The sequence below is a fragment of the Ovis aries genome, chromosome 12 (genome assembly GCF_016772045.2).
Source record: "Ovis aries strain OAR_USU_Benz2616 breed Rambouillet chromosome 12, ARS-UI_Ramb_v3.0, whole genome shotgun sequence".
Taxonomy (NCBI): domain Eukaryota; kingdom Metazoa; phylum Chordata; class Mammalia; order Artiodactyla; family Bovidae; genus Ovis; species Ovis aries.
This window is the reverse complement of record NC_056065.1, coordinates 40,871,455-40,895,029: the sequence shown is the minus strand read 5'-3', so window position 1 is coordinate 40,895,029 and position 23,575 is coordinate 40,871,455. Positions and strand designations below refer to the sequence as shown.

At 51.7% G+C, this 23,575-nt stretch overlaps 1 protein-coding gene across 1 annotated transcript in view; it reads left to right on the top strand.

Moving 5' to 3' along the window:
• The first annotated feature begins 595 nt into the window (after positions 1-595).
• TNFRSF8 (TNF receptor superfamily member 8) overlaps positions 596-23,575 on the top strand; it is a 73,911-nt gene continuing 50,931 nt past the window's right edge. The window contains exons 1-2 of the mRNA XM_027976068.3: positions 596-837; positions 18,863-18,950. Coding sequence (XP_027831869.2) covers positions 775-837; positions 18,863-18,950 — 151 coding nt within the window. The 5' untranslated portion in view covers positions 596-774. The remainder of the gene's footprint in view (positions 838-18,862; positions 18,951-23,575) is intronic.

The window sequence follows — 23,575 nt, the reverse complement described above, 5'->3', positions numbered from 1 at the left end:
TACACCCACAACCCACCCTCCCACTCAGCCATGCATCCACCCATCCTCCCACCCACGCATCCGCCCATCCATCCTTTCACTGATGCATTTCCCCCCTAACATTTATGAATGGTGGTGAACGGTTAACGGTGGCTTTCTGTGCAGCTTCCAGCGCTCCTTTCCAAAGAATTCCCAGGTCAGGAGAGAAGGTCTGGGTTGATTAGAGTGTCCAGAGCAGGAGCCTACTCGGGTTTCGCCCTTCTTTGGATTGGGGTGGGACGGTTGAGACCCACTGGAGCCTCCTAATCTCCTGAGTCCCTACCCCTACCCCCCAGCCAGGAGCGGAAGCCGCTCTCCCGCCCCTCAGCCCAGCTGGGCTGGGCAACACCCCCTACCCTGAAGCAGCAGGACGCCCCGGGTCTGTCAAATCCGGGGCGGGCCATTCAAACAGCAAAAGGCGAGTGTGGCTTTCCTGAGTCATCTCTGCACGTGTGTTCTCCCATTTGTCTTGACCGCTAAGTAGCTGCGTTCCTGGAAACAGGAACTGGGTACCTAGTGCGCCTCGGGTGGTGGTAGAAGGGAAAGGTTAAGGCTGAAACTTCGGAGAAGGAGCGTCCTCTTTTGAAGTGACTTCGCAGCGTGCGGTTGGGGCCTGCGAGGTGCGCCGAGGGTCTGCGAGGTGCGCCCGCGCTTGCGCGGCTCCTGGTCTCTGGCACCACACGTGGGCGCAGCGCGCCACCCAGGCTGAGCTGGTGGGCGCGGGCTGCGAGCCTAGTCCTCCGCCCCGGCCCCGGGATGCGCGCCCTCCGCGCTGTGCTTGGTCTGTTGCTCCTGGGGGAGCTCCAAGCCTTCCCGCAGGTAAGAGGGTGACAGGATCCCGGGGAGGCGCCAATGAGCGACCCGGAGCTCCTTTTTTGCCATCGCTGCCCTCTCCGGACGGTGTAGGGCTGGTGGGAAGAAGGGGAGAACAGGGGCGCGCCACAGCTCATTCCCTGACCAGGCGGGGTGAGGGGCCACAGGTGATAATCGGGGGGCGGGGCGGGGGTCCCGAATCTGCAAGTATTCATAGGTGGGCGGTTGGCTGACAGGCTAGCGGGGGCGTTTTCTCCCACCCTCCCAGGGTGCTAGAATGGTTCATTCATTCATTCATTTAATATAAACGAGCAGAGGAGACTGGCAGCAGGAGATGGGTTGTGTGTGAGTGGGGGTCCTGGGTAGATCAAGTGAGGCCTGTGCGGTCTGGGCAGGACAGGTGGGGGTCTCCTTTGACCAGAAGAGGTTGGTATTTAGTCTCTTTATGGGTCTAGAAAGGGAGGGAGAGTTGGGTGTGAGTGAGAAGCAAGGGGAGGGGGTCAGACCAGCCAGATCAGCTTTCCCTGCCCTTGTCCAGCCAACCAACTCCCGTGGATTTCTTGCTCTGGAGCATGTGGTGGGTGTCCATCCCTGGAAAAAGGTCAGCAGTGGAGCGGCCGTCTGTTGTGGGAAGCCCTAGTACTGAGTTTGGGGACTGCTTTAGGAAAATCGAGCACTTACCAGTGGCCAGCACCCAGAGAGGCACGAGGTGGGGGAGAACTCAGATTAATCAGACGTGGCTTGCTGCGTAAGCACTGAGTGCAGCCCACGTAAGCACTGAGTGCAGGGTCTGAAGATGAGACAGAGGTCCTAGTGGACTTCTGCATAGAACACAGTAAGTGTTGGTGAGTGCATGCTGTATATTGGTACAGAGTTCAGAGGTAGAAGCAACAACAGTGTGTTGGGGGAGGGGCGAGCCCCCACTTTAATCCTACAGGAGGAGGCATGTGGAGTGGGCATCAGGCTGAAGGAGGGAACGTGTAGGTGGGAAAGTGCACAAGCAGCTGCCCCCTTCGATCTTCAATAGGGCAATGTGAAACATTTCCCCTCCACCACACACACACACACACACACACACACACGCACACACACACACACATATCAAAGGGCAGGGGCATGCAGCTGACAGCATTATACGTTACGCTAGCCAGAGGCCCTGGCTAGAGAACCCCCTCCCAGCCCTCCAAGTCCTCTGCTGATGACCTGGGGGAGGGCGAAAGTCTGGGGCGTTAAGGTCTTGGCGGGGATAAAGGGAAGGAAGGACTATGAGAAGGGCTGGGGGAGGTTGCTAGCAATTTGTGGCTGGCACTCATGTCTTCCCTTTCTGTAAAGTGAAATCACCCTTTAAATTAAAAAATAATAGGTATTTAATTACACAAGGGATAAATGAATATATCCTCAATGCAAAAAAAAAAGCATACTGTTCATGGGGTACTCTTGGCAAGAATACTGGCATACTGTTCATGCGGTACTCTTGGCAAGAATACTGGCATACTGTTCATGGGGTACTCTTGGCAAGAATACTGGCATACTGTTCATGGGGTACTCTTGGCAAGAATACTGGGACGGTTTGCCGTTTTCTCCTCCAGTGGACTGTGTTTTGTCAGAACTCTTCACTATGACCCGTCCATCTTGGGTGGCCCTGCAAGGCATGGCTCATAGTTTCATTGAGTTGCACAAGCCCCTTTGCCAAGACAAGGCTGTGATCCATGAAGGGAAAATCTTACAGATAAAGCTAAATTATTGGGCATCTCTTTATCCTATTTCCTTTGAAGGTGTAGCCACCATTATGGCTTTGGTGTTTCCTCCGTGAGCTGTGTGTGCGTGCTGAGTCACTTCGGTCATGTCCAACTCTTTATGACTCCATGGACTGTAGCTGGCCAGGCTCCTCTGTCGATGGGATTCTCTAGGCAAGAGAATCCACTCAGTACTGGAATGGGTTGCCATGCCCTCCTCCAGGGGATCTTCCCGACCCAGGGATTAAACCCAAGTCTCTTAGGTCCCCTGCATTGCCAGGTGGTTCTTTACCACTAGTGCCACTAGAGCTTTATAAATGTATGTCCCCATTATATCTATTTTATGAAAAATATCAGGTTTCCCATGTACTATACCATATGGAACATTTAGCTCTTTCTTCATTTGGCTTTTACCATGTCTGCAGTGTGTCTTGGAGAGCTTTCCACGTGAATACTTACAGATCCTCCACTTATCTTTCAAAACGCCATCTAGTATTCTACCAAAAGGGTAGGGGGTTCCATAGTTCATTAATGTCTGTCCCTGACGGATGGGTAGTAAGGTTTCCATCATTGTTTTTTGTTTGCTGTTGCAACATACAGCCCCATGTGGATGCTTTGGGGAATGTGCGTGCCTCTTACTCAGAGAAGAAGCTGAGAAGAGTGTATTGAGGCGTAGGGTGAAAATGCATTCAAAGGAAAAGATGCCACAGAATTGCCTCCCAGGGTGACTAGACACTTTGCTCTCCCACCAGCAGGGTTTGAGAGTAGAGTAGTGACTTCCCCACATCCCAACCGACTTTTGATCTTATCAGAGTTTTTATTTCTGTCAGTGTGACTGGTGAAGAGGGCCATATCCTTGCTGTGTTTATTTGCATTTCCCGCCGACCCAGGAGGCTGAGTGTCCCTGGTCTGTTGGGCACTCAGACATGGGTCATTTCTGGGCAGGATTTGGGGTGCCAGTGGGGGCAGGGCTGCCTGCCCTTCTCAGCACTCCCCCCACCTTCTAGCCTTCTTCCACCTCTATTGCCCCAATAAAAACTTGGAAAGTTCATTATTTAAAAGGGCTTGAATCAGGGCTCGAACATTAAAGTCCTTTTTTTCTTTGTGCTCGTTTTATGAGACCCCATCATTTTGTGGTTGGATCTCTGAGGCAAGAAGGCTTTCTTGCTGTGTGTCACCTTCTGAGAAAAAGATTTAGCCTCTGATGCTTCACCCTAAGGTCTCCCCACATGCGATCTTGTAATGTGATCCAGGATTATTCTGGTGAGAGTAAAATTCATTACCCGGAAAGCCTCCCCAGCTTCTCTATCCTTTCATCCAGGTGTCAGGGGAGGGGGGCCGGGGGCAGGGAGGCCCAAGTCCTTTTCAGGAGCTCTGCCTCCCCCATCCTCCTCCAGGCCAGCGCTGAGGCTACAGCCAGCCTCCCTCTCAGACCTGTACCTCACCATTCCAGCTCCTTTGGACCTCTGCGCTGACTTAGCCATCCTGCTGAGGCAGGTTCTCATGCCTCCCATTGGGGTTTCCAGAGTTCAGCTCGGACCCCGTAGAGGAGATGCTGACCTGGGTGTACTAGCAGGAGGGGGGTAGAGGACAGACTTTCTGGTTTTGTCTTGGCAAGGGCTGCACCAGTTCTGCCTGTGGGGGCAGAAGTCCACTCTCTACCAGGAGGAGGGGAGCCGGAGAGGGGGCCCCTGATGTAAAAAGGTGGAAGGAGAGGCCAGCTGGTCTTCCTCAGAAGGAGGCCTGGGCTGACAGGAGATGGTGGGGGAGCTTTACTCAGCTTGAGAGCTGTCAGTGCTGGGAGAAGGGGAGCGTTTACTGTAAGTTTCTGCTTCTGCTCCCACTCATATCTGACCTCGCCTCGTTTCTTGAGTTGTGATTCATGCTTAGACTTGTACACACCTTCCTCAACCCTCCCTTCCCCTCAAGGAACATTATTAGAAGGACAATGAAGCCGAGGGATGTCTGAGGGGAGCCCCGGGAGGCTTGAGGGTCCTTGGTTGCTTAATTAAGTCCAGCTTGGACCGCATGTGGTCTCCTTTGGTCCTTGGTGCCCTGACCCCGCTGGTGGGTTGTCTGGAACCACGGTCCCCATTTTCCAAACAAGGATGTGGAGGCTCAGAGGCAGGCGAGGGTCTTGTCCACAGTCTCAGGACTGGTCAAGGTCAAAATAGGACCAGAGCCCCAGATGCTACGGACAGACGGTCCAAAAAGGCAGCTCCAGGCAAAGCTGGTCCTCCAGCTTCGCTTTCTCTTCCCCTTCCTGCCAGGGGCTGTTGGGATGAGGGGAGGAGCACTTCATTCTAGAGTCTTCGCTGCCTAGGGTCGAGAACCTAGGCGTTCTCAGTGGCCTTGCTGGTGGAGAGGGTCTTTAATATGCCAATTAGTCCAACTACCCAGTGAGTGCGTAACTCTGCAGGCCCATCCAAGTATTCACTCATTCAGAAAAATCTTAAAGGAGCAGCTGCTCGGTGCCAGGCCTGGCTCCAGGGCTTTTGTCCCAGGCTGTTCCCAGTAATCACTCAGCTTCTCATAGGCCTTCGGGGACAGGGTGCTCCCTTCCTTCCTCACCAGGCACCTTATGCCACCCCGGGTCACTCTGGCATGGAGAAGTCACTCTGGCATCGAGAAGTTCTCCAGGATAAGCTGAAGTCTATCTCTTCGAAGTGTTTGCTCATCGATCCTGGCTCTGGAGGCTGGGGCTGTGTAACCAAGATGTGTCCACCTTTCTCAGAAATTTCTTCCAGTGAGATGAAGACTGCGACCCTTGGCCTCTGAGGTCTCCTGGTCAGTCACTCCACCCAGGGCCTCCAACGTGTATTTCTCACATGGTATAGGGCCCCAAGCCCGCTTTTAGCAATTCATCCATCCCACTAATATTTATAGTCAATCCTAAAAGAAATCGACCCTGAATATTCATTGAAAGGATTGATGCTGAAGCTCCAATAATTTGTTCACCTGATGGGAAGAGCCGATTCACTGGAAGAGACCCTGATGCTGGGAAAGACTGAAGGCAAAAGGAGAAGGGGGCAGCAGAGGACAGAATGGTTAGATAGCATCACCAAGGCAACAGACATGAATCTGAACAAACTCCAGGAGACAGTGAAGGGCAGGGAAGCATGGTGTGCTGCAGCCCGTGGGGTCACAGAGTCGGACACGGCTTAGCGACTGAACAACTGTATGCCAGGGAGTGTTCTGGATGCTGCAGGTGCCTCCGGGTCAGCTCCACAGGTCTCTGCCTCATGGAACTAACATTCCACCAGACTGACAGACAGTGGCCGGACAGTGCCCCTTGCAGTGGAGAGAATTCTAACCTTTTAGAGTGAGAAGGGCAGTTACCCCAGGTGGGGAAAACAGGACGGTCTCTCCATAGAAGGTGGGGATGCATACAGGAGTGAAAGTTGGAGGAACAGGAAGGAGGCCACATGTGTGGCAGGGGATGGCATGAGAGGGTGGTGGGGAAGTAGGGGATAACACACACCTCTGTCTGTGGCTGGAGGGTTTTGCGGAGTGGAGGAGTGAACTTGCATACATTTTAAAGTTCCTTCTGTCTGCTGGGGGTGGAGCGGGAGCCAGGCTGTTGCTGTGGTCCAGAGGAGGGGTGAGTGGAGATGTGAAAACAGAATGTACTTTGGAGCTAGACTCCATAGGACCACAGATGGATTGGGTGTGAGTGCAGAGGGCAAGATGGGAAGGGGGGTTCTGTCCAGATTTGCGGGCTCCATGCCTGGTTGAGTGGTGGCATCGTTTATGGAGGTGGGAAACTGGACATGGACAGAAGAGTGTTTTGGAGAGAAGCAGGAGTTCTGTTTTGCCCACATCTGAGCGTCAAGTGGGAGCTGAGGGTTGGAATCAGGAGCTCTGCAGAGCTCAGGCCCCTGATCTGGGGCTCTGGCACCAGAGATGACCTCACAGTTCCCAGTGTTGCCCGGCCTCAGGGGGGCCTGGGAGCATCAACCCTCCCTCTGTGGAGCTGCCCTGCTTCTCTACGGATGTGGGCTTAGACCCCCCATCTTTTGGGGGCCACTATGTTACCCTGTTGATTCATCCCAACCCAAAGGTAGGGTCTTCCATTTGTCTTGTTAGCTGCTCAGTCATGTCTGACTCTTCTGTGACCCCTGTGGACTGTAGCCTGCCAGGCTATTCTGTCCCTGGGGTTCTCCAGGCAAGAATACTGGAGTGGATTGCCATTTCCTCTTCCAGGGGATCTTTCCCACCCGGGGATTCAACCCGGGTCTCTGGTAGGACAGGCAGATTCTTTACTTTCTGAGCTACCAGGGAAGCCCATTCATCTTGGTTACACTTTATTTTTTTGACTGCTCTGTGTGGCATCTGGAATCTTAGTTCCCCTACCCGGGATCAAACTTGGCACCTCCTGCAGTGGAAGTGATGGACATCTAAGTTGTTTGTGTAGGATATGGACATTTTTGAAGATCATTATTTCACCTACCACATCCTTCATGTCGTCTTTTTGAAAATTGAAGTATAGTCGGCATACTATATTTTATTAGTTCCAGGTATACAACATAGTGAGGGCTTCCCTGATTACTCAGTTGGTAAAGAATCCACCTGCAATGCAGGAGACCCTCGTTCAACTCCTGGGTCAGGAAGATCCGTTGGAGAAGGGATAGGCTACCCACTCCAGTATTCTTGGGCTTTGCTTGTGGCTCAGCTGGTAAACAATCCGCCTGCAATGCCGGAGACCTTGGTTCAATCTCTGGGTTGGAAAGATCCTCTGGAGTAGGGAAAGCTACCCATTCCAGTATTCAGGCCTGGAGAATTCCATGGACTGCATAGTCCATGGGGTCACAAAGAGTCGGACATGACTGAGTGACTTTCACTTTACTTCATACAACATAGTGATTTGACATTTATATACTTAATGAATCAAACATCACAATATCTAGTAACCATCTGTCACCAATATTACAATATTATTGACATATATTGCAACATAGTCCCTATGTTGTACATTACATCCACGTGGCTTATTAATTTATAACTGGAAGTTTGTACTTTTTAATCCCCTTCACCTATTTTACTCAAACTCCTAATCTGTCGAGTCTTTTTTGGGAAACAATAGAGCATCATGTTTGGGCTTCCTTGATGGCTCAGTGGGTAGAGAATCCACCTGCAATGCAGGAGACCGAGGAGACGCAGGTTCGATCCCTGGGTCAGGAAGATTCCCTGGAAAAGGAAATGGCAACCCACTCGAGTGTTCTTGCCTGGAAAATCCCATGGACAGAAGAACCTGGCGGTCTACAGTCCATGGGGTCACAAAGAGTCAGACATGACTGAGTGACTGCACACACACACACACAGAGCATCATGGCTAAGGGTCAGCCTGCCAAGTTTATATTCTGCTTCTGACACTTACCACACGATCTCTTGGGCAGGGTAAGTCACTCATCTGGGCCTCAACTTCCCTATCCGTAGAATGGGGATGATCATAGTAGCTATCTTGTAACACTGTTGGGAGATTATACGGGATAGTAGAGGACAGGTGCTGAGAGCAGCTCCTGGAATGTGGTGAGGCCTTGTGAGAGGTAAGCCATTATTAAGTGCCTGTTGTATGCTAGGCATCATGGATGCAGGATGAAGGCGAACCAGTTACAGTCCCTGCCCTCTGGGGCGGCAACGTGGGAAGTGGGACATGGGGTGGGGGAATGCCATCATTACTGTGAGAAGAACTGTCCAGGTCTGCGGGAGCCCACAGGGGCCCGTCTTCACCTCCACCTGGATTGATGGGGAAAAGCTTTTGGAGGGAGGGAGGAGGAGGTGGCCAGGCCTCAGAGCCTGGGACAACAGGTTCTGCCCCATGGATGATGTCAATGTCCTCACCAACATCTGGGTCAGATGGTATGCCAGCATGGGTGCCCAGGGCTTGCTCTTGAAGCTCCATCAGCAGGTTTCATGTGGGGGGCTCTGAACCCCTGGCGGCTGAGGACTTCCAAAGGCATCATCCACGGCCTCACTTCACTACCTGCTGCAAACCCTGTGTGGTTCGGGGAAGGGCATGGTCCCCTGAGATGGTTCCAATCCTGCATGTCTATGAAACCCCTAAACCAAACCTTCACTTTCCACCCAGGTCATGTGCTCTCTCTACTGCTGAGTCAGGACAGGGTCGCCAAGGGTTCTCTCTAGCCCAACAGTCAGTGGGGCTGGCACTGGCCTCCCCCATGTGTAAGCTGGTAGGATGCAGAAGGGCAAGGAAAACTGCTAGCCCCTTCCAGGCAGGTAAGCTGATGCCAGGGTAGGGGTGGCATTCCAGGCACCTCTAAGAAGGGGAAGAAAGTCAAAGTACCCCATCTTTGACCCCCACCACCATCACATCCTTCCTCATTAACACCATCAAAGTTTCCTTGGCACTGCTGGTGTTGCTTGGTGGCTGGTGCTTCTGGGGACTGTTATTCTAAGGCTGAGGTGGATCTTATCATGTCTTAGGTACAGCTGAGTGTGCATCTCAGACGCTAGCTGCCACCCCAGAACTTTCAGGAAGGCTCTCATCTGAGCACCAGGCTCACCTGGCTGGCCTGGGGCTTCACTTGGGCAGGAGGAGCATCAGTAGGAAGTGAAGAGTAAGACGTTGCAGAATTGGGACTCCAGGCCAGATCTTGGTTATGTCACTTGCCTCTGCCCTGTCCATCCCCTTGCATATTAGCTGCTCTGCAACCTTCAGTGGCTCCCTATTGCCCCAAGGCCACATTTCCCAAAGTCACTTGCAGAGAATAGTCGTCCCATGAGGCTAGGGTTCTATAGCCAACGGAGTTTGGGAAATGGTTTGTCTCTCTGTGCCCATCTCTCCCTACCCCCGTTCCCAACCTTTCCTTGGAGAATCAGAGAGCAAGTAAGGAGATAAAAGGCTTGGAGAAACATCTCAAATGGAATTCAGTGATTCTCTGCATTTTGGTTTTGATTTTTCTTGTACCCTGCTGACATCTCGTGGAACCAGCGTTTGCTGGAACGCAATGTGGGAAATGAAGAGTTCAGTGCAGATATCTGGCCCTGAGTCCTGGGCCTCCCGTCCTTCTGCTCCCACTGTCCAGCCCATTGAATCACTGAGTGCCCCGCAGCTCTGCTCCTTCCAGCCTCGGTACTTTTGCTTCTGTGAAGCCTTTTACTTAGGATGCCCGCCTTTCAAGAATCCTTTAAAAAAAAAGCAAAACCCAAAACTAAGAATGGAAGTTCTCCTCTTCCAAAAAGTCATCATGGGGACTTCCTTGATTGTCCAGTGACCACAACACCACACTTCCAGTGCAGCTACGGGGCCAGGATGCCTGCAGCCATACACACTCCCCCTCAGCTCCCTGGAGACCAGAGGTGGGAACTGGATCTTGTTCTTCGACTCGACAGCTGTGAGGAATACGGCCAGGGCCAGGGCAGGGCCAGACTGTGGGCCGCAGGTGTGTTTGAGGTCCGGGAGGAGGATGACTCCAGTTTCACATGGTCTCTTGGTCTGGACCTCACATGAACCTTCAGGGTAGAGGGAAGGGTTTAGGGCCCCCAGGATTGTTGTTTTTCAGTCACTAAGTCATGTCCGCCTCTTTGTGACCCTATGGACTGCAGCGTGCCAGGCTCCCCTGTCCTTCACTATCTCCTGGAGTTTGCTCAAACTCATGTCCATTGAGTCGGTGATGCTATCTAACCATCTCATCCTCGGTCGTCCCCTTCTCCTTTCGCCTTCAATATTTCCTATTATCAGGGTCTTTCTCAATGAGAAGTCGGCTCTTCACCCCCAGGACTAGTAGACTTACAAAGCTCAACCGGTTGGCAGAACAGCCTAGTGGTTACTTAAGAGCAGGGCTGTGGTCAGGACATCTGTAGCCTAATCCCTGGAACCTTATATAGCAGAAGACACCCGTGTTCAACCCCTGGGTCAGGAAGATCCTCTGAAGGAGGGCATGGCAACCCACTCCAGTATTTTTGCCTGGAGAATTCCATGGACAGAGGAGCCTGGCAGGCTACAGTCCTTGGGATTGCAAAGAGTCAGACATGACTGAGAGACTAACAGATGGCAAAGAGAACTTTGGAGATGTGATTAAGGGTACAGACCTTGAGATGGGGATTTTCCAGGTGGGCCCAGTGTCCTCACATGCGTCCTTAAACGCAGAGGAACTTTGCTGGCTGCATTATAGGGAGATGACACAGAAGAAGAGGTGTATGTTACAGGAGAAGGGCTTGACCTAGCATTGTGCACTTTGCAGATGTAGGAAGGGGGCCATGAACCAAGGAATCCAGCAGCCTTCAGAGGCTGGGAACAACCTTACTTGAAAATGTGCAAAGAGACAAGTCCTCACTTAAAATTTTTTTTTAATTTGTTTGGCTGAGTCAGGTCTTAGTTTTAGCATTCTGGATCTTTATTGCATCACACAGGACCTTTGGCTGTGGTGCACGGACTCTCTAGTTGTAGCACATAGGCTCAGTATCTCAGTGGCATATGGGATCTTAGTTTCCTGACCAGGGATCCAACCCACTTCCCCTGCATTGCAAGGCAGATTCTCAACCACTGAACCACCAGAGAAATCTTGGGCCCTCAGCCTTAACTATTAACACAAGGAAATGGATTCTCCCCTAAAGCCTCCAGCAAGGACACAAACTTGCCCACATCTTGTTCTAGCCTGCAGAGACCTGGCCTGGATAGGGGTGATCAGGGAGGGGGTCCTCTGGGAAGAGATATGCATGCATGAAATATGAAGGAAGAGTTGAGGTGTGCTGGACCAGGGTGTGGGGTGCCCAGGGGAACAACATGTACAAGGCTGCTGGAAAGATGGAGGGAGGAAGGGCATGCACAGACAGATGGCCAGGGCTTGTCCAGCAGTGTCTCTTGGGCCCCTGTTAGGACTTTGGGCTTTAGCCATAGTTTAGTTGGAAGCTTTCTACTCATCTTCAACAGGGTTTAAGGGAGAAGACCAGGTCTGTGTTTTGAAAACATCACTCTGGCCTCTGCACTATGAGTAGGGGGTAAGGGATGGGGTGGTTGTAAGGAGACCCTGGTCTGCTATTTGCAAGTCCAGATGGGGAGGAGGTGAGCAAGAGCTGGGGTACTGAGGGTAGAGCTGGAGGTTAAACAAACAGGACCTGGGATGCAGAGCCTGGTGGATAACAGCCTGTGCCAGATGGCCAAATTCTGGCTCGAATACTGCCTCTCTGTGTGACTTGAGGCAAGGTTCTTAACCACTCTGTGCCTCAGTTTCCCCATCTGTAAAATGGGATAGATGGTAGGTCTAGGTGAGGCCTGGAATTCTGCATTTCAAGCAAATTCCCAAGTGGTGCCCATGCTGCTGGGGTCTGGCACCTCACTTTGAGTAACAGAGGTGGAGAGCCCCGGGGTAGAGGTGGGGCACACCTCCCAGCTCTGCCCTGCTCCGGCCCTGGGGGTATTTTGCATCTGATCTGACTCCTCCACCTCCCACCCCTCCCGCCTGCCACCCAGCTGTGGACTCTCGGCTCCTACAGGTGTGGCCTGCCTCTTGTTTCTGCAGCTGTGACCAGGTGGGGCTTTCTGAAAGTGAAATTTACCAGGTTTTGTAGGGAAAACCAAACCAACCTGAAAGTAGATCTATAAATGGGAAGGTTTCAGGCCACTCTTTATCTTGATGCCACTAAGCCTGAGCCACACGACTCTGGTTATACAGCTCATCACTCTGTGGACATCTTGCCCTGCCTCAAACCTGCTGGGGAACCCCACCCAAAAGCCCCCCTCCCAGGCCTTGGGCTTCCCCCTCCCACTCTCCCCTTTCTGACAACCCCTTGCCTCCCAGAGCATGGCCTGGCTGTTGCTCCCCCCTTCCCTGGGGGGCAGCAGAAGCCGATGGGCCATCCAGGGTCTGGGCCTGTGGCCAGCAGAAACTGGCAGGCTCTCAGAATTCGGAGACTGCCATAGATGCCAAGGCTGCTGTGTTCTGTGTTCTACGCCAGGAACTGGTATGGGTGGAGGGCCCAAGTGAGTGGGTGGTGGGAAATGATGGGAGTAGGGGGCAGTGTGGCAATGGGGAGATGGCAGAGGGGGCAATGACTGGGGCCAGAGAGTGAGGACCGAGACTAGGGCGTGAGACAGGGCCAACTTTGGTTGGGGGGGGGGGGGCGGCGGCGGCGGGGGGGGCTCAAGGACAGCTCTGCAAAGGCAAAGCTCAGGGCTTCGATTCCATCCCTTTCTAGTTTCTGGGCTGGGAACACCCTGGAAGATGGGGTTGCCTCTTGCACAGAAGCGCCAGCCCTGGAGGGCGCCCTGGCGCCCGTCAGCCCTGCAGCACAAGGAGGGTTTCTGGGGTGGCCCTGGAGTTGCCGGGTCAGCTGGCTAGACTCCGAGCCTGGGCGGGCTCTTCGCTTCTCACGGATGGATTTCTGGGGTCATAGGGTCTCACGGGGCCCTTGGGTTGCCAGTGCTGTTGTTTCTTCTGCAAGAGCATGTGTACCTTGCACTGACCCATTTTCTCGGTGCTTGTAAAACCATTACATCATAGGCACAGAAAGTCCCCAGTATCTTTTCCAGAGAAGGCCAGCCACAGGGGCCTGGGACGTTTAGGGTGAAGGCTAGGGACAGGGTTGAGCTATGCCGCAGCCTGGACTCCACCTGTCTCTGGGAAGGGCTGAGGGGAGCGGGGATCATCCCTCCATGAGGTTGAGGGGATCACCGCCTTCCCGCATAAGCCCCACATGGGGAACAGAGGCCCCCAAGTCCTCTGCTGTTTTGAAGGGACTCTGATCGCTCCAGCTGGAAATCCTGGCTGAAATCCCACCACCCCTGGGGATGGCGAGAAGATAGCACCCCCTGGTGGCAAGCTATGGATTTACACAGATTTCCTTGTTGAAAAGAGGGCCCTCCTAGATGGCTCAGTGGTAAAGAATCTGCCTGCCCAATGCAGAAGACCTGGGTTTGATCCCTGGGTCGGGAAGATCCCCTGTGGCAGCCCACTTCAGTATTCCTGCCTGAAAAATCCTGTGGACAGAGGAGCCTGGAGGGCTACAGCCCATGGGGTCACAAAGAGCCAGACTCAACTGAGTAACCGAGTACCTGCGCATGCACGCTCCTTCCTGAGCACTTAGAACCTAGAGGTGCTATTATTTACTCATGTTTTATACAATTGCTTTAGTTTTGTCTCTCTTTATGTATCCATGTATTTTGATGACGACGATGGGCATCATTTTTTACTGTTTGCTAGTTAATTGCAGACATTTTGATCCTTCACTCTTAAATATTTCAGCAAGTTTCTTCTAGAGCAAGGACATCTCTTACAGAAGCAGGTTTTCAGGAATTCAACATCGATATAACATAATCAGATCAAAAAGCCCGAATTCAAATTTCACCAGTTACCTCAATCTTCTTTCCAGCAACATCCCCCTTCCCAGCCTGATTCAGAATCCAATTCAGACATTGCATTCAGTTCTCTTGTCTCTTTAATGTTCTTTTTTTTTCTTCTGAAACATTCCACAGTTCTTCCTCATCTTTCATACACTGGCATTTTAAAGAGTTAAGGGCAGCATGTTTGTAGAATGTCCATCAGTTTGGGTTTGTCTGATGTATGTCTGGGTTTGTCTCATGATATGATTCAGACTGTGGACTTTTGGTAGAAAGACCACAGATGTGATGTGATGTCCTTCTCAGCACATTGGACCTTTTTTCATTTTTAAGATTTACTGCTTTTTTTAAAAAAAGTAATTAATTTTTGGCTGTGTTGTGTCTTAGTTGCAGCCCACAGGCTTCTCTTTAGTTGCCGCACAGCTTTAGTTATCCCAAGGCATGTGGGATCTTAGTCCCCTGACCAGGGATCAAACCTGAGTCCCCTGCATGGCAAGGTGGATTCTTAAGCACTGGACCACCAGGGAAGTTCCTGGACCATTTTTGTTTTCAAAATGGGCAGCCTGAGGCCCAGAGAAGGGGAGAGAACTGGGGACACAGTGAAGCTCAAAATCTGTGATGAGTTGCTGTGTGACTTTGGGCAAGTAACTGCACTTGTCTGAGCTGAAGTTGCTTCATCTGTAATGTGGGGTAGTGATACTGTCCCAAAGGGCTGTGTGCGCTTAGTCCCTCAGTCATGTCTGACTCTTAGTGACCCCATGGACCGTAACCCACCAGGCTCCTCTGTCCATGGGATTTCCCAGGTAAGAATAACTGGAGTGGGCTGCCATGCCCTCCTCTAGGGGATCTTCCCAACCCAGGGACCGACTCATGTCTCTTACATCTCTTGCACTGGCAGGCGGGTTCTTTACCACTAGGGCCAACATTCACATGTGCATGCTAATGCTAAGTCGCTCCAGTTGTGTTCAACTCTTTGCGACCCCATGGACCCCTGCCAGGCTCCTCTGTCCATGGGATTCTCCAGGCAAGAATACTGGAGTGGATTGCCATGCCCTCCTCCAGGGGGATCTTCCCAACCCAGGGATCGAACCCAGATCTCCGGCACTGCAGGTGGATTCTTTACCATCTGATTCACCAGGGAAGCCCCCCGCAGTGCTGGGGGTGGCCTAAAGGCGGTGATGTGTGACTCATGGTTGGGGAGGAGACTGATGATGCCATGGATCCCCTCTCCTCTGTGCCTCCCCTCTCCACTGACCCAGGGTGAGGTGGTGGGAGATGAAGGATAAGCATTTGTGCTCCCCTCCGCTGTGCCCCTGGGCCCTGCGGAGAGTGAGCAGGGCCACGTCCCCCTGAGTCCATAGCTATCAGTGAGAGGGGCAGGCAGGCCAGGAGGGGAAAACCCAGACCAGGGCCCCAGAATTTCCCTCACACTCAGCAGACTTGGCAGAGCTGAACCCTCAGCTCCCCACTGCCCACAGCTCCCCGCAGCCATAGGCTTCCAAGTGAGCATGGTGAGATGCTGAGGGTCAGGGAGAAGCTTGGGTTGTCCCGGCAGGTCTCAGCCCCTAGAGAGTCCCCATAGTGCCCCCAGTTTACTTGAGAAGAATGAGATTCTGCTGGAGCAGAAGGCTGGGCACAGGTGGGCACACAGAATGCCCCCAAGGCCCTGGGCTTTGGGTAACATGAGACAGACAAGTGCTGTGTGACTGGTGTTTGCAAATGTAGGTTATGTTTATTATTTTAAATTTATATGGCAACACTTCAGATGTGCAAATAAAGAAGAGAAGAAGAACATAATTGTCGTTCCCTGTGTCCGCCTTCCGGCCACACTGCCTCCTTGCTGCTCTGTGCCCATAGCAGAGTGTTCGCGTATTATTTCACTGTTCCCTGAGGTGGAGAGAAGAGTAGGGAATCCCCTTGGGCCAGCCAGGCCTCTCCCGGCACGTCAGTGGTTTCTGCTTTCTTCCCCTAAATCAAGAAAGCCCCTGCTTAATCCATCCCATGAGTGGCCTCCTCCTGCCTGCTAGCCTCCATCTCTTCGGATGCTGAAGATAAAGAGGTGGGACACAGCTCCCTCCTTCCCTGTCTCCCCCACCTCCCTCCCACACTCCCTTCCTGGAGCTCCTCATTATGGGTCTTCCCAGAAACCTGCTTCATGCTCCCCTCTCATTCACCAGGAAGGACGATGTTCATTTCCCCAAACTTTCATGAACACTGCCTAATGAAGGGGCTTAGCTTTCAAGGAGCCCTGGAAACATGGAAGAGCATTGTGAAAAATGCTTATTCCTAAGAATTCCTGGGTGGTCCGGTGGTTAGGACTCAGGGCTATCATTGCCCTTGGCCAGGGTTTGATTCCTGGTTGGGGAATTAAGATCCTACAAGCCGTGTGGTATGGCCAAAAAAAAGAAAAAAGCCCTATTCCTGAAAAAAGTAAATCTTGGTCCCTATTTCACACCATGCACCAAAATGAAACCCAAATTGAAAAGGTTAAGTAATACCATCCAGAAGATAACGTAAAAGAATATCTAACTGGGGACTTCCCTGGTGGTCCAGTAGGTAAAATCTCTGAGCTTCCAATGCAATGGGCCCAGGTTCGATCCCTGGTCGGGGAACTAGATTCCCATGAAGCAACTAAAGATCTCACGTGCTACAGAGAAGATTGAAGACTCTACATGCTGCAGCTAAGACCCAACACAGCCAACAAACAAATGCTAAGAAAATACCCACTCCAACCCCCCACTTTAAAAAAAAAAAAAGAATATTTAAATACATTGGGCAGGCAAATACTTCTTACATAGGACATTAACAATAAAAGGAAAGATTGATAAATTGTACTTCACTGAAACGGAGGACTCTATTCATCACAAGACTCCTTTAAGAAAGTGGAAAGGCAAAACAGAAGATAGAAGATATTTGTAGAACATGCATTCAACAAGGGCTTGTATCCAGAATATATAAAGAGCTCCTACACATCCGGAAGAAAAGTCAGATAATCCAGTTTTTTAAAAAATGGCCAAAAGACCTGAATAGGCATCTTACAAGAGAGAATATTCAAATGGCTGATAAACATGTGGCAAAGTACCCAACATCATCACTCATCAGAGAAATGCAAATAAAAGATCAACGAAACGCCACTATAAGCTCACCCAAATGGCTAAAAAAATCTAAAACTGACTATACCAAGTGTTGACAGGGATGTGGAGCAATTGGAACACTCACACACTGCCATGAAATGTCAGTTAGTACAACTTAGAAAACTGTATAGAGAATCAATCAATGCTGAGCATACACATACTTTATGACCCAGCAATTCCATACCTAGCTATGTCTTCAGCAGTAATGTGTACACAGGGCTTCCCCTGTGGCCCAAGGGTAAAGAATCTGCCTGCAGTGTAGGAGATGTGGGTTTGATCCCTGAGTCAGGAAGATAACCTAGAGAAGAAAATGGCAACCCACTCCAGTATTCTTGCCTGGGAACTCCCACCAATAGAAGAGCCTGGCGGGCTATAATCCATATGATTGCAAAAGTGTTGCACAGTACTTAGACACTAAAAAGCAGCAACACAACATTGTGTACATGTGTGCACCAAAAATATCAGTGTAAGAAAGTTCCTAGCAGGGTTATGCATAATAATCAAAAAGTGGAGACAACCCAAAGGTCCATCAAGAGTAGAACAGATAAATTGTGCATGTCCATAGGATGCGATAGTGCAAGGCAGTGCACTTGAATGAATGGTCACTATTTGCAATAATGCACGTGATTCCCACATTAGAAGTTTGAGTTAAAGAAGCCGGTTGTCAGGGTGTGACTGTTTCTATCCAGGTGAAGTAATGTGTCTCTGGGTGTAGAAGTCACGGTAGCAGGGGGCCTTCCATGGTGGGAAGGGGCAGGAAGGGGTTCCGGGTACTAGTGTCTTGTTTCTGGATCTGGGAACTGGTGGCAGAATGTGTTTATGCTGTAGAAATTCAGTGCATACGTACTTGAGATCTGTGTGATTTTCTGCATGAGAGTTAGACTTCAACAAGCAAGTTTACCAAAGATTATTTTTTGAAAGGATATATGTTTTTATTTTCCTGGAGGAGAGCATGGCAACCCACTCTAGTATTGTTGCCTGGAGAATCCCATGGACAGAGGACTGGCAGGCTACAGTCCATAGGGTCTCACAGAGCCAGACATGACTGGAGTGACTTGGCGTGCATGCATGCACTTTTTTTAAAATTTATTTTTTAAATGTTTATTTTAAGTTTTACTTTTGGCTGTGCTGGGTCTTCGTTGCTACTCGGGCTTTTCTCTAGTTGTGGTGAGTAGGGGGCTCCTCTCTAGTTGCAGTGTGTGGGTTTCTCATTGCAGTGGCTTCTCTTGTTGTGGAGAATGGGCTCTGGGGCACGTGGGTTTCGATAGTTGTGGCATGTGGGCTCAGTAATTGCGGCTCTCGGGCGCTAGAGCACAGGCTCAATAGTTGTGGCACATGGACTTGGTTGCTCTGAGGCGTGTGGGATCTTCCCAGATCAGGGATCGAACCTACGTCTGCTGCATTGGCAGGCAGGATTCTTTACCAGGGAGCCACCAGAGGCGCTCTTAGCAGAGATTCTTATTGCTGGGCCCATGCTGGAGGCCAGGTAGGAGGCGAGTGAAGTGTTCTCTGGGAGAGGAGATAGGGACTGGGACCTGTGGAGGAGGTAGGGGATACTGGTCCAAAGAGGCTGAGAGAACTTGCTGATGGGTTGGGTGTGAGCACTAGAGTAGAGGGTCAAGGGAGAATTCAAGGTTTGGGGTCTGAGTTACAGAAGGCTGGGGTTGCCGCCAGCGCTCCAGGGAAGACCAAAGGTGGAGCAGTTTCAAGGGAGTTTCTGTCCTGACTACTATAACAGGAGGTTCCATTTCAGGCCTGGTCTTGACAGCAACTGGATACCAGGCCTCCTGGGACCTGAGGGGCAGGAGGGAGGGTGGGGGTCTGGGACCCTCCTGGACTTAGCAGTGTGTTTCATGCTCCAGAGGCGAGCCCCTGAGGATGCCTGTCTTGGAGACCTCAGCCGCTACTATGACAAGGCTGCCGGGAAGTGCTGTCACCGCTGCCGCGAAGGTGAGTGGGGGTTGCTGCGGTGGGGACGAGGGGGATTTTGTCCTCAAGTTACAGCACTCTGGGAGACTGGTAAGTGGGAACCACCAGAGTCAACATCGTCATTGACTGTAGGTCTCTGAAGGCCTTTGTTTTTAATGACTGTGTGCATGTTAAGTTGCTTCAGTGTTGTCCGACTCTTGGGGACCCCGTGGACTATCGCTCACCAATTTCCTCTGTCCATGAGATTCTCCAGGAAAGAATACTGGAGTAGGTTGCCGTGCCCTCCTCCAGGAGGTCTCTTAATTACTGCTCTTTATTGAACATTCTGGCTTCCCTGGTGTCTCAGTGGGAAAGAATCTACCTGCCAATGCAGGAGACGTGGATTCTATCCCTGGGTCAAGAAGATTCCCTGGAGAATCTTCTACCCACTCCAGTATTCTTGCCTGGGAATCCCGTGGAGAGAGGAGACAGGCAGCTTACAGTCCACGGGGTGGCAAAGAGTCAGACACGACTGCGCGACTAAACAGCAACGATTAGACACTCGCCGCACATGTACTGGTCTGGGGCCTCAGGTGTGTTGCGTCATCTTATCAGCTCCTCATGGTTATCCTTTGCTGTTGCCATTTTGCAAATGAGGCTGGGCATGCTGCAAGGTTAAGCAAGTTGCCCAAGGTCACAGAGATAGAACACAAGGGAGCTGACTGCAGCCAGATCCCAGGGTTCCGTGAAACCCAGAGCCTGGACCATTGACATCCCCTGACCAGCCCTCATTTCCAGGCCTACAAGCCCTTTGCAGGCCTCATCTCTCCTGCTCTGGGAGCACCTTTGTCCAGGGCCGCCAGGACTACAGTGCTCTTGAGGGCAAATCTCCCTGCCCAGAGCTCAGTTCCTAGAAGGCTTGTACCCCCTACCACCACCCTGTCCCCAGCACAGTGATGGACAAGGTAGATGATGGGCACCATCAGGAAATCCTTCGGGAACAGAGATGAGCCTGTTTGCCCCACTCTGCAAATAAGTCTAAAGGTCACCAGGTCATAAGACATCCCCATCCTCTGTGGTTATCACAAGTCCCAAAGCACATCCAGTGGCCTTAGCTGGGTGGAATCATGAGATGAAGTTCAGCCGTGGTCTCGGATCTCTGGGAACAGGGACTCATAGGGGAGGAAAGATATTCCTTGTTATGTCAGCAGAGGGCATGAGGGGCAACTGTGCCTACACTCTGAGGACAGCAGTCTTACACTCTGCCCACAGCAGGACAGGAGGTGGGCAGGGGTCTTCAGAACAGGTAGAGGGGCCAGCATTGCTGTCTGGAGGATGGTGACAGGCCATGGTGCCCAAGATCACCAAGGCTGTGTGCCCTGAGCTGGCCGTAACCCTGCTCAGTCTGTTCCCTGCAGGCTCTTTGCTGCACCAAGAGGGCAGACTCACCCTGTGCTCAGGCCACCTAAGGACAGAGAGAAATGTTTTCAGAAAGAATTTGCTATTTTTTATTTCTAAAAAATGATTGTAAGAAGTCATTGTAGCAGAAAAAGTAGAACTCTGTTGGACTTTCTTGCCTTTATTTTATGGTTCAGTGTTGTTTTGGAACATACATAACAAGTGGGGCCCCTTGCTTTTTAGTACTTGGGACTTTACCCACATAGCCACATATGAGGGGCCACATATGGCCCGTCAGCCATACAGCCACCCACCCATGTACATGCTGTCCTTTCACCCACTCACTAACCCGTCCATCCTTTCCTCTTCTTGTCTCCTTCCTCTTCTTGTCTCCTTTCTCCTATCCTCCCCCTTCCTATTTTTGCTGCCACCTATCCCACATACATCTACCCATCTGTCTCAGTCTGCTCAGGCTGCCGTAACAAAATACTTCAGACTGAGGGACTTAACAACAGACTTATTTTCTCATAGTTCTGGAGGTTCTTAAGTCCAAGATCAAGGTTCCAGCAGGGTTTGGTTTTGCTTCTGGTGAGAAATCTCTTCTTGGCTTGCAGACAGATACTATCTCATGGCAGAGAGGGAGGGAGGGAGATCTCTTCTTCTTCTTACAAGGCCACCAATCCTATCTGATCAGGGCCTCACCCTGTTGACCTCATTTAACCTTCATTACCTCCTAAAAACCCGATCTCTAAATATTGGGTTGGCCAAAAAGTTCATTTGGGTTTTTCCATAACATCATCAGAAAAACCCAAATGACCTTTTTGGCCAACCCACTACATTGGGGGGTTAGAGAGTCAAGATATGGGTTGGGGGAGTACATAGTTCAGTCCATGGCACTGGACCCCTCCCCATCCATCCCTGATTTATCTCCCCACCTTCTCCCATCCCCCTTTCATCCACTCTTCCACCCACATCCATCTAACAGTTGTTTATTGTTCGTTCTTACACTGATGTCACTTATCACCTTTCCAGCTTTTTCTCTCTTGGCCTTTCTACAGCAACTGCTCTGCTTGGTGTCCTCTGAACCTACTGTATGCTTTCAAGTTCTGGGCCATTGTACATGCCTGATGCACCCAGGACGCCCTCCCCCACCACCTCTAATCTGCCCTCCTGGCACCCTTCCCTCCACAAAGCCTTCCCCACCAGCCCAGGTTTATGTGGCTGGTTGTATACCACATCTCCCCAGGGGGGCAGAGCTCAACGTTCCTGGTCCATAGGGCTCTGATTTTCCATAAGACCCACAATCCCAGCTGCAGGGAGAAAGACAGACACTTCCTTTCCATGCCCTCCAGCCCCTTTGGCACCAGCCTGGCCGGGCTTTGATGGGGAGTGAGTGGGAAGAGCAGGTGATATCCCAGTCCCTGGCTCCCTCTACTTAGATGCCGTGGAGGGAAGAGGGGTGCTCCCTCTCCCCCCATATTCCCTCTCTGAGGCCCAGTGACTGGGGTGACTGAGCACCTGATGCTGTTGTGGTGGGCGGGGCATTTTGCTGGAGTTTTATTGACCTTGTGCTTCCGGGCATGCAAGAGAGGAAAAATGAAAAACCCACAAAAACCCCTTCCTCTGTCTCTCGGGGAAATTTCTGACATTTTGCCTGCCGCCTGCAGTCTGCACTCAGCTGTATATGGGGGCAGCTTGGTGGAGGAAGGAAACAGGGAGACCTTTGAGACTGAGAAACGATGTCGTCAGGTCCCTCCTCCCACCCAGGCCTGTTATGCCCTTTTTAGCATCCTCGACAGTTGATCCCCAGCCCTCTACTTACACATTCCCCAGTAGCAGGGAGGTCATTCACTTGATTCATAACAACAGCCACAGTTATCACTGGTGAAGCATGTTCTGTGCCGGTGCTGAGCCCTGTAACCATCTGAGCTCACTGAGCCCCGATAGGAAACCCAAAGAGGAAACTTGCACGTGGTGGGGGAGGCGGGGTTCAGGGATTTGCCCATGGTCGCATGCTGGCAAGTGGCTCAGGCGGGGTCGTATAGCTGTCTGACTAGAACCCTGAGCTCGTCCCTCCTATTTGGCACTGACCCTGAGGGGAGGAGGCGGCACAGGAGTCGGCCAGGGCCCAGGTGGGGAGAAGGTGTGCTCTGGTTAGAGGACAGAGAATATGCCAGGGCCTGGAGTGAGCAAGGATGGGCATTCAGGGACTGGGAGGGGGGCTTCCCTGGTGGCTCAGTTGTAAAGAAGCCACCTGCCAGTGCAGGAGACACAGGTTCCATCCCTGATCCAGGAAGATCCCACAGGCCATGAAGCAACTAAATCCGTGCACCGCAAATACTGAGCTTGTGCTCTAGAGCCTGGGAGCTGCAACGGCTGAAGCCTGAATGCTTTAAAGCCCATGCTCCACAACGAGAGAAACCACTGCGATGAGAGGCCCATGCACCACAACTCGAGTATAGTTCCCGCTTGCTGCAACTAGAGAAAAGCCCGAGCAGCAACAAGAACCAACCCAGCACAAAAATAAATAAATAAAATTATTTTTTAAAAAAAAAACAAAACTTGGAGGGGCTGAAAAACTGAAGAGCCCACGTCAGGGCTACCCCCTTCCTATTCTGCATCTTGCTTTCTGGATCTCTCCTCTTTTGTGCCCAGGCTAACCTCCTCATAGGAGGCGCCTCCCCAGGCATGGGGGAGCAGGGACGACGTGAAGCCAGGCCTGGTGTTAGGTAGAGAGCGCGGTCTGTTTGGGCCAGGTGGGTGAAGCCCGTCTTGTCCTGAGGGAGCTGAAGGTTTCTTCAAGGAGGAGGCAGCCTGCCCTCCTTGCTCTGACTGAGCTTGGCTGGCCCTCAGTCCCCTCCCCATCTGGGCTTCTCCTTCAGGGCAATGGGGGGACGCCTGACAAACATCTTCCAGCTCCAGTTCCAAAGCACAAGAAGAAAGCATCTGATGGCTCAGATAAGGCCAGAGTCCACCTCTGCTCTGGTTCCCCAATGACAGAACTGCCTTGGACCACTGCTAGCAGGGCAGGGAGTGGGGGAATGGGGCAGTTCTCCAAGAAAGGCAATCTGTGGGCTGAAAAGTCCATCCGAAATGTGTCTCTGCTGCACCAGACAGTTAGGATCTGGGAGCCCTGAGAACACATTCCAGGGGACCTGACTTGGTTGGAACATGCAGGGGGGACTTCCTGGAGGAGGGGTCCTGAGGATGAGCAGGAGTCAACCAAGGTGGGGAGTGGGTATGCTCTGATTAAAGGGCAGAGAATATGC